This window comes from Typha angustifolia, chromosome 8, assembly GCF_048772165.1.
Source record: "Typha angustifolia cultivar Huaian chromosome 8, ASM4877216v1, whole genome shotgun sequence".
NCBI classification, from domain to species: domain Eukaryota; kingdom Viridiplantae; phylum Streptophyta; class Magnoliopsida; order Poales; family Typhaceae; genus Typha; species Typha angustifolia.
The window spans coordinates 753,514-764,141 of record NC_133246.1 but is presented as its reverse complement, the minus strand read 5'-3'; the positions used below and the strand labels follow the sequence as shown (position 1 = coordinate 764,141).

At 39.2% G+C, this 10,628-nt stretch overlaps 3 protein-coding genes across 4 annotated transcripts; 2 read left to right on the top strand and 1 right to left on the bottom strand.

The window, feature by feature from the left end:
• Positions 1 to 119: 119 nt before the first annotated feature.
• LOC140764380 (uncharacterized) lies at positions 120 to 4,972 on the bottom strand. 2 transcript variants are annotated; one of them, XM_073102933.1, is made up of 7 exons: positions 4,392 to 4,972; positions 3,106 to 3,303; positions 2,687 to 2,959; positions 2,463 to 2,565; positions 2,260 to 2,351; positions 1,059 to 1,235; positions 120 to 901 (listed from the first exon to the last, which is right to left on the bottom strand). In XM_073102933.1, the coding sequence occupies exons 1-7, from the start codon at positions 4,692 to 4,694 to the stop codon at positions 164 to 166; spliced, it is 1,884 nt and encodes a 627-aa protein (XP_072959034.1). In that variant the 5' UTR covers positions 4,695 to 4,972; the 3' UTR covers positions 120 to 163. The 2 variants fall into 2 exon arrangements, with proteins under 2 accessions (XP_072959034.1, XP_072959033.1); XM_073102932.1 differs by having other exon boundaries at positions 2,260 to 2,378; positions 4,392 to 4,971.
• A 2,133-nt stretch (positions 4,973 to 7,105) lies between these two features.
• LOC140765765 (protein PHOSPHATE-INDUCED 1-like) lies at positions 7,106 to 8,173 on the top strand. The gene has a single exon (XM_073104990.1). The coding sequence runs from the start codon at positions 7,110 to 7,112 to the stop codon at positions 8,046 to 8,048; it is 939 nt and encodes a 312-aa protein (XP_072961091.1). The 5' UTR covers positions 7,106 to 7,109; the 3' UTR covers positions 8,049 to 8,173.
• Positions 8,174 to 8,298: 125 nt separating this feature from the next.
• LOC140765695 (uncharacterized) lies at positions 8,299 to 9,637 on the top strand. Its single transcript, XM_073104899.1, has 5 exons — positions 8,299 to 8,329; positions 8,478 to 8,651; positions 8,739 to 8,790; positions 8,858 to 8,925; positions 9,001 to 9,637. Exons 2-5 carry the CDS (start codon positions 8,529 to 8,531, stop codon positions 9,484 to 9,486), a joined length of 729 nt encoding a protein of 242 aa, XP_072961000.1. The 5' UTR covers positions 8,299 to 8,329; positions 8,478 to 8,528; the 3' UTR covers positions 9,487 to 9,637.
• Positions 9,638 to 10,628: the final 991 nt, after the last annotated feature.

Genomic DNA, 10,628 nt, shown 5'->3' with positions numbered 1-10,628 from the left:
TGATTAACTTGCAAATGATAATTATCGGAATACTTTATTGGAAAATTAGTAAGTTGAAATGGGAAATGTTCTGCTAAAAAGTCCGAAGATGGTCACGATTATAGACAAGACTCAGAATCAGAAGAAACTTGCTGCTTTTGCCCCTATAAATTTATTAAATCATTCACATAAATAAATCTTTACACCCATCATCCTCCTTTGCAAGCTTGTCTATCAGTAACTCCATTATCTTCTTATACATAGGCATATAATGATCATTAATCATGGTTTTGGAGAGACGAATCTTACTGTACAGTTCTCTGGGGGTCCTATAGATACCGATGTTACATTCATCGTTTGCAACATCGTCATCAGCGTCATCCTCTGAAGGCGGCAAAGCAACCATGTGCATAATCTTACCTGGTGGATAGAATTGATGTCCTAAGGCATCTGATGAGATTGGCTGCTTGTCTTCTACTGTTTGTAGGACAGCATTTTCTTCATCCATGATTTCTTTTACCGCTGCGGCTTCTTCTTCGCGAGCTCGTTCATCATCTTCATCTTGCCGGTGGAGTTCTTTTTCCAACTCAATCCACAAGTCACCTTCAGTCATCTCCTCTGCAGTAGACACCCTAGTACCTCCATTTGCCTGTACAAGTGCATTTTCATCTGTTTCCTCGTGGTCTAAACCACTAGAACTACCAAATTGCTGTTTATCCAGTCGTACATCAGAGTCTGCTTGTTCGTCTGTAAAAGAGTTTTTCAGTAGAGATGCGGAGTGAGTTTCAACAATCGTCTCATCTTTAGGGTTTACAAATGAGCCCACAGCTCGACGACGTGCTCCCATGCAGGACCAAGAAGAGAGTGCCGATCGACTCCTAACAACAGCTTGTGCAACATTCTGCGCACCTTTCATCACAACCTGCAATGTCATGAAAGAAGAACCCAAACTCAAAATTCGAAGATCAAGTTAGAAGAATGCAACTAAAACTAAAAATTCAAACAACCAATACTTGATTGGTTAATGAAGTTATTAATCTGAAATGCAAGTCAGCCCCATTTTTTGAGCAATTTTTTACCTGAGTTTTACTGGACACAGGATGTAATAGCGCGCCAGCACCTGCAACCCTATCTCGTGCACTAGAAATAGATGGTAGACGAGAACCTAATGCAGTTGCAGACCGGTAAACAACATTCAGAAAACGTGTCTGTTGCACTTGATCCCTCAGATCATTTAGCCATGAAGATGCTGTCACCTGAATAAGAGAATATGAAGGATAATTACAAACGTGAAATCAATAACATGAGTCATTGATGTGATATAAGCATATCCAGAATTCTAAAATTATTTATACAGTAAATCATGTGTGCTGAAATGATATTTACTGATCAATCTAGATTTTGGAAGTGCATGATGTGATCAATGTTATCAATATACAGAACACCTGACAGAAAGTCTAAACTAATCAGACCTCCTCTGAGGCTATGTATAGACTGTTGGATTCCATATTTCTAGCCAAGCTGTGGTAGTTTTAAGGGCCATTTCTCCTCCCATTGGAGATTGGTCACCCTGGACAGGGGTGACAAGTGAAATCACCAGATGAGTTATTTGGTGTAAATTGGCTTTTAGATCTAACCATTTGACACAATAAAAGGGTAATATAATTTATGACAAAAAAAACTTCGTTTCAACTTGATATTCTCAAGAATGACAATTAACCACTCTTTAATCTGTGAAAAATCTTTGCCGCTGTCTTTCTGTCTTTTTGGTTAAGATCACACTCATGCTCAAAGTTAATAAACCAGATAAAGAAGTGAACGACTACTTAAATTAACAACAGCTCTAGCTAATATGACATGCATAACATGTGTGGAGACAGCTACTCAGTATATGCATGGGTAGCCATGTAGACCTGCAGCTTCTAAAATTCTGCACTATGAACATTATCACAGCAATTTGGATGCGAAAGTTATTTTTAGTGTAAATAGCAAGGCAACAATAACAGATTGTCGCATTAACTAAGACAACAAACCAAATAGCTGGAAGATTGAATAGCAACACGCTTAATTGCTATTATTGTTGTCAAAACACAGAAAACTAACTTACTAATAGTCTTTCTTTTTTTTACATTGAAGTTTCAGGTAGAATTGGTAACCAGTATTACACGAGAGATCATACTTGTAATACAAATAATCCACAAGTCACCTTGGGAAAAAAAAAAGGCATAGTACAAAGAAGAATCAGCAGAAAATGGAACAATGATTGAGAATATGCGATACCTCAGCACGAAGATCATCAATAGATGCAGTTGAAAATGTTGGAACCAGGTCAGCACCATTGACAATGGTAGTAATAAAGTGCTTCCCTGATTCTGCCAAGTCCCATGTCATGCATGCAGCTGACAAATAGAAGATAATACACTGACCTCTCCTATAAGGGTAATAAAAAGTATAAGATATTACTGAGAAGGTTTAGATGATACCTGGTGCAAATGCAACACAGGTGGTTGAAAATAATTCTTTATGTTCCCGTAGAATGTATGTCAAGAGTGCAGCTGTCCCACCACCTAATGAATGTCCAACAATCTAATAATAATATGGAAAGATGATCAGTTATTAATTTGTAAAAGAGATACATATAAGCATCTATATAACTAAAAACACGGAGCAGCACTCCATGCAGTTTTACTAGAACATCTAGAAGTACCTTGATTTTGTAATCAGGATATTGACTAACAGCACTAAGGAGACATGGAGTAGTACATTTTGCAATCCAACGGGCCGCAGCAACCATTCCACAGTGTGCATAACCTAATACTAATTTGCTGACTCCACCTTCATCTAAAAGTGAATGGTGGAAAGGAACCACAGCACCAGTTACAGCGGTCAATGTATCTTTAATACTATGAGTGCCTCGAACCAAAAGAAGAAAAGTTTTGGAGCTTTTATCACATAAAATTGTGAAAGCAGGCTTCAAAAGCTGCAAAGAGTATAAAAGCATGTTAGGAAGAAACAAATCAAGGAATCAGTTTGTGTTTACTATAGCTAGTAACTCAATCAACATCCCAAGTTACGATTCTACTGCAAAAATTAAGATATTTGCAAGGTCTATTGGTAACCACTCACCCCTGCCTTAGGCTCTTGAAGGAGAACATCTTCTTGGGAAAATCCAGCAGACTTCAAGAATACTGGGAATGGTTTCTTAGAGAAAAGCATGCAAAGGTTTAATAACCTTAGCGAATAAATCAACTCGGACATAATCTCAGAGCCTTTCAATTGCTCACAATTACTTCCAGCATATACACTTGCAACGTGCAAGTTACCCTGAAAAAATTTGGTAGAGTTATAATAAAAAACAGTTAGAAGAATATCATATAGAAAATCAACCAGTCCAGCAAGACAATAGTATTCTAGATCAATGGAGCTCTCTGGAAAAGTATCTGACGCTTGACAGTTCGACATGCTGAAGGAAGTAAATGGCAAGGCAATCTCTATTGCCCCCATTAGATCATTCACTTGTTTTGAGTCCAAGATAGAAATTCATAATTTGACTTCTCCATGGAGTTAAATTCTCTTGTATATATATTAAGTAAAAAAACCTAAGAACAATAATAATTTACAATTTATAATGCTTTGTTGATAGAACAGATCAATTTGATAAATTATATAAAACCTTGTTTGAAGCGAATTTAAAACTTAAACAAGATATTAAGCATGTAAAGATTCAATGCTAATATGCTTTGAGTTTGAGAATGATAGACTCCTCTCATCGTACTATGGCAGATTGTACCACAAACAGTTTGATCTATACCAGTTTGTCCTTCACTAACGATTCAGCAAACAAAATATCTAAGGAAGCAGTATTGTTAACACTTAGGTTTACCTTCATAAAGTCCTGTTTTCGTCTGATATGGCATTGGCAAAGTTTTAAAAAGGTGATTATCTATCTTTCTTATACCCACTACTCCAGGATGAGAATAGCACTGATAGTATGAGAAACTATCTCTATCACGAAGGAGACCCTATTTTAAACTGTTTGAAGCAAATCCAAATACAGAATGCAACTACTGACAAATATGAACTTGCCAAATAATCCAATATTACCTCACATCATTATCAAATTAACAAATGCAACATATACAATCACAACCCATGGAAAATTCCATTTGCCCAAAAGAAATATTTTGCCAGGCTATATCACATTATTCACAATCCCAACTTACTTTGTAGACAACAAAGGAAGGTTTACTAAGAGCAAATGAGATTTTTTGCATTAATTGTAACGGATAATATCCCGTTATTCATTCTTCTGCAGATTCAATCGCCACGGAAAACCAAATTTCATCGTAACATAACAAATTCGTACTATAAACCGGGCAAATAAATACAAACGAACCGCATCCAATTCTCACCTGCTGCCTCATTAGATATTTGATCCCAAACGCCAGATCCCCGATCGGCCACTTCCCTAGGGTCTCCGAGTAGGTAAACCGGAGCGCCTCAGCCAGCGTCGCCACCGCCTCTCGCCACGTCGCCGGCGGCTGGGCCGGCCTCCGGGCGATCCTCCTCCTCCCCGGCCTTCCTAGCTTCGAGAGATCGCCATCGGCGCCGGAGATCCGCTCCTCCTCCGCCTCCTTCGCCGCTATTCTTCGACTAAGTACGAAGTAGAGCAGCATCGCCATCCCCGCCGCCGTCGCCATCGTCACCGTCGCCATCTAGATCTCAATCGGAGACGGATCGACGAAAGAAGAGAAACCCCAGACTCCAATCTCGAGACTAATCTCGATTTTCTCGAGGATTTAAGTCGCTAATTTTCGACATTAACGAAGCTACTACGCTTCCCTTCTCTCCCCCCTTCCTCCTCGCCCTGTTGCGTGCTTTAGCCTTTAGGTGAAACAAAGTTTTGCAGGAAGCCCCTCAACTTTATTTATTCGCGAAAATAAGGTTCTTCTAGTATAAATTGCCTACGTCGAGCGACGGGTGGATCGTGTAATTTGTACAAAAGCGCGAGGCAATCCCCCCCCACCCACTTCGGTTGCTGGACGGGAATTATGGAATTGGGTTACCCCTTAACACCGACAAGTTACTTATTGTCTTCCTCAAAGAATAAAACAACGTCACGTAACGCATCGCGCCGTTCCGTTTCAAAAGCTCGTCACGAGTTAAAACTTATTAAACTAAAAACTATGCACTCCAATAAGCGCACCCACTTCATAAAGTTACCCTACTTTTTAACCCAATCCGTGGTGCCGGCTCCAATTGGGTGTTTCTGAATTGATGCTGGCAGGGCCCACCACAATGTAAGGTTAGAATTCACTTGGGACAAATAAGATAAGCTTGTGTTGGTACTTTTTGTTTGGATAACGTTTCCGTAGTTTGTATACACTATAAGAAGTATTTATGAAGCTTCTCCAATTGCCATTAGTTTATAATGAAGTAGATAAAAATTAATTAATTAATTAAAAATGTAGACAATAATTTCGATGGGAAAGCTCAACCTCCACCATCTCATTAATGCCTGCAACCTGGAATGCAGGGAATTCCTGTATAGTTGGATGCTTGGCAGTCTGTCATTGGCTGCCATATTTTAAGGTGTTATTTTGCATATTCTCTCTCATCAAACATTATCTTGAGTCAATAATAAAGCATGGAATAAATGTTTTTGATTCTTCTAGCAAACAAAACATCTTCAACTATTTGTTTCATTGACTCTCCAACAAGTAGGTAAGCTAACAATTCTAAACTAATGGAGGCAATAGTTGTTTGCAGTACTATATAATAAAATAACCAATGTGAAATCTCTTAATGGTTAATTTGAATATTTTTTGTTATTTATTTGAAAAGCAATAACAATTTTATACTACAAAAGGGTAAAAATTAAATAGAAAAATGAGTAAGATAGTTAATTACTTATAGATTTGTAGAGCATTTCAGTATTTCTTTAGCAAATATTAATACCTAAATGAGGGTGACTGATGAAGTATATATATTCAATGATGAGTATAGTATTAACTGTTTAGATATAGGTATCATGGGCCCCAAAAACTATGACAAATTAAAAATAGATATCACATAGTCTTAACTATTTCTTGGAGGTGTAGATGAGCTGTGATGAGAAAAAAAACTACACCATATACTTGACAGTCTAACTAGAAACTTGGATTGGTGCCATAATTTTGACACATTATCACATTTATTTGGTGAACTATTGCAAGAGGTGCCAATTTGTGTGAAGCAATGCTGCATGGGGACCCATTTGGATAGTTGTTTCTTAATGGTAAAGTAGTCAAGGAACCATACTATGTTTTAGTCTGGTTTAAGAATTAATGAAATGATTTGTTTGCAAAAGATTAGTATTTGTATATTGGAATAGCCTTCATGGATGATCACATGAACTTGGACAAAGTTCTTTGTTAAGCAAAGATTTGGGCCATCATTAGTCAATATCTAATCACAGACTTGAAGGACTAATGGTTACTAATTGAGTTGTTTGTCATGGTATGAGGATTAGAAGTTTAGATTTGATATGATTTTGTATGGACCAGCAATAAATCAAACACTAATCTGATAGATAGAATCATAGAGTGGTAGTGGTTGCTACTTTTTGAATTTTGAGTGTTTGGTTCAATGTTTATGAGGGTTTAACTAGATACATAGACCCCATTTTGTGATGAATAAAGTCAAACATCACCTCTATAAATATCATGCAAAGTGTAATTTATCCAAGGTTATTAATGTTTAGTCTCTAGGGAAGAGAATATTTATTTTTCCTGTGGGTAGTCTTTCCACAATTCTCTTATGAAGTTTAGCGGGACCATAAGGCCAAAAGTACCCTCACGGGAGTTAGATTCTCACATAATCACACCCTCTTCTCATTGATCATTTCACATCTAAATATTCTCCCTAAATCTTGTTTCATTAGTCACAATTATACCTACAATTATGATAGTACATGACCAATATAAATGCAAAAGATGTACTACTACTATAGTATCACAATATTTCTTTTCCCCCCTGTGATCTTATTGGTGATCCATTCACATCATCCAATAATATTCAACTACCATGATTCATCTATATAAACAGCCCCCCACATACGATATAAACCCCCAAAGCCACAGTAAGTTTCAATGACTAAGACTGTCATAGCAATGCTTCTTCCCCTCATCACACTTGCTTCTTTCTTTACAGTTCCATTTTCACATGGCCTTACACACCAACAACAAGAGCTATCTCTCCAATACCATGGAGGTCTTCTTCTCACCTCACCCATAAACATCTATCTAACCTGGTATGGCTCCTTCTCCTTGGACCACAAAGCCACCATATACGAGTTTCTTGGCTCTTTTGGGGCAAAAAATCTACATCAACAACCTACTGTTTCAAAGTGGTGGACAACTATCCAAAAATACAAAGATTCCGCCGGTGAGCCGGCGTCGTCGGCCGTCAGAATAGCTATACGAACATTTGATGTAAATTACTCACTAGGAAGAACCCTAACCAGGGCCAGTTTAGCCACCTTAGTTAAGACTTCCATAGCCAAAAAGACCTTCCCTTTTGACCCAACTGGAGTTTACTTAGTCCTCACTGCTTCCGACGTAGCTGTTGATAAGTTCTGCATGAGCTCGTGTGGATTCCATGACGCCATTTTGGTGTCACCTGGTAAATGGGCCATCTTGGCCCATATAGGCGATCCATGGGCCCAATGCCCAGGCCTATGTGCATGGCCATTCGCCACCCCAGCCTATGGGCCGAATGGGCCTCCATTAGTGAGCCCAAATGGGCTCGGTGCCGACGGCATGATCATGAACATGGCGGCGGTCATCGCCGGAGCTGCGACAAACCCGAGAGGTGACGGTTACTATCAGGGAGATCGGTTAGCTCCGTTGGAGGCCGCGACGGCATGCAGCGGAGCGTTCGGCGATGGCGCATACCCTGGGTACCCCGGGAAGTTGATTGTTGACCGGCGAACGAATGCGAGCTTTAACGCTTATGGTGCCGGCGGCCGGAATTTTCTACTTCCGGCAATATGGGATCCTGTTACTGGAGAATGCAAGACAATTAGTTGAAGCTCAAGTCTCTTTGTTCACTGCTGTGACTTGAGTGTATGTTTACGTGCACAAGTGGTTGTATATGGAAACTATAACCCGAGAGCTGTATATTTTGAATAAAAAGGTGTGCGTTTTTTGTTTTCTTTTCTAGTTTCAAATTGCATAAAATCCTGTTCCTGGCTGTCACTTGAATATAGTGTATGGAAGCTAATCACAGGCTGCCTAGAACCCCATTGCAGAAAAATAACTGCAACCATGGCTGCATAGGATCCGCGACCCGTTAGGAGTCCAACCCAACGGTAATCTCTCCGCAACCCCCTCAAATTTCCCACCAAACTCGCCCACCGTTAGCAGAAAAACCTCGCACTCTCCCAATTGACGCACCCCCCAAATCTCCTATCATAACAGCAAGCAATCATTAATCACATACTCTTTTTTTTTTGCTAGTACTACTTTCAAAATTTCAACACAACGGGAAGAAGGTCAACGGGAGAGGAAATGGAATCCAAATCACAGTTAGTGGTGGAGATTTGCTCCATCTCATCGACCTTCTCCTCATGTACTCATCGCCGTCGCAGTCCTCGGAAGCCAGTCTTTATCGACTGGTACTTAGTTCTCAATGTAATGATGTACTACTGTTGATGATCCTGTTGTTTTTAATCCTACTACTTCAATTTACTTGTGCATGTGGTGAAATTTTATGTACAGGTTGATGAAGATGAGGGGATTGATGCCGTTCGAAAGAGATATCGTCAACTGGGTAATGCTCAATTTGAATTATACTCACGAAGATAAGTTTTGATTCATGGATTTGTGAATTAGTGCAGCACTGCAGCTTCATCCAGATAAGAACAAGCATCCCAAGGCCGATGTTGCATTCAAGCTTGTCTCAGAGGTAATAAAGATTTGGTGTTGTTTAGATTAAAGATTATGACTTTATCCTTCTGTGGATTTGTTGTTCTGGTAGCAGGCATATGCATGTCTATCTGACAAAGCTAAAAGGAGAGCTTTCAACTCTGAGAGGTTAAAGAATTTCTGCATGCAATGCTACAAGAAATCCAAATCCCGACCTCATGCGAGTTGTACTAATGTCTACAAACAAAAAGCTTCAAATCCAAAGGCCCAAACAAAGTCAGACAAAATGCTGTCTGTTCTGATAGATATACAGAATAGACTTAAAGAAGAATGTGGAGTTGTAGAGAATTCTTTAAGAGCCAATGCAGCACATAGGAAAGAATCGCCTCTCTTTGATCCATCCGAGCAGCTTCTATCGTCACCTGGCTATCCACATTACAGGATGCCTGTGTTTGAGAATCCTAAGGGCCTAGGAAACTTCCACATGACTGATACTATTAACCATCGGAGAACAGGAGTTAGATGCGAATCACCTATCTATGAGATTGGATCAGAAAACCAGACAAGAAGAAGAAGAAGAAGCTTTGGTTTCTGGTTCTGAATTATATGTGCAGTAGTTCGATTTTTTCTTTATTGGATTTTGCTACTTGAAAATGTTCATGTAATAGTTATTTCTTTGTATACTGGTTGGTGATAAATCCTAAATCAAATCAAGTTGAACTATGCTACCAGTGTTGAAATCGCATGATGCATGTAAATAATCTTGTAAGACAATAGACTATTTTCCCTTTGTTGTTTCATCGACAAGATGATGGCCTAATTTCGGCTACGGAATATTCTGAACGTCAACAAAACTTTATGCTGACAGGATCAATTTCTGCTTGCAGGTACTAAGAAAATAAGTAGGCAATAATTCACACTTGATGCTTCAAAGGAAAAAAAAAAAGTGTTAGCATTTAAAGCAATCTATGTTAGAAGATAAGTAAATCTTTCAATGTGTAGTTTGTGCCATGCTTATTTGAACACCAAAGTGAACTCAAAGACTGCATCCAATTGGCAAATTACTTAAGGAAGAAGAGCACAAGAAAACTGGAAGTACATCAGTATATAATACACTTGCAGTAGTAATGACAACCAACATGGCCTCAATTATTTTGAAAGATAGTACTCCAAGTTCCTGATAACTCTAGCCTCCACCATCATGCCCTCTTCTCCTCCTCCAATATCAAGCTCCATATGATCTTTGCCATATTCTACAATCTGCTTTCCCTCAGCATCATAAAAGGAGTCGGCGAAATGCGCTCTTTGGCATCGGTTTCCCATCAGAATCCTCTTCTTCCACAACTCCTGCTCTTCTTTACTTCTCCCTGCACCAATTTTACCCTTCAGGGCTTTCATCTTTACGTTCATCTTCTCTGCCTTGTACAACATTCTTCTCTTAAAATTCATCCATAACATCATCGAGAAAAGGTGATGCGAGTACTCGATGGAATGTACCATCCTCCCGACGAAACCGCTGAATAAATTTGGCATCCAAAACCTCTCAAGTAGTTGTAGAGAAGAGTGTGGATTCGCTCTAGTACTCAATGCCGTCATGGTTCCTCGCAAGCTTGGCGCAATCTCAATTGTTATTTCTGAACCACCAGAAGGACTAGCAATAGATCCAAAGCCATACCATGTTATCTCCTCTGCTTTGATCACATTCTCTGGTTCTGCCTTGATGATGTCTGTGCAACTGGATTC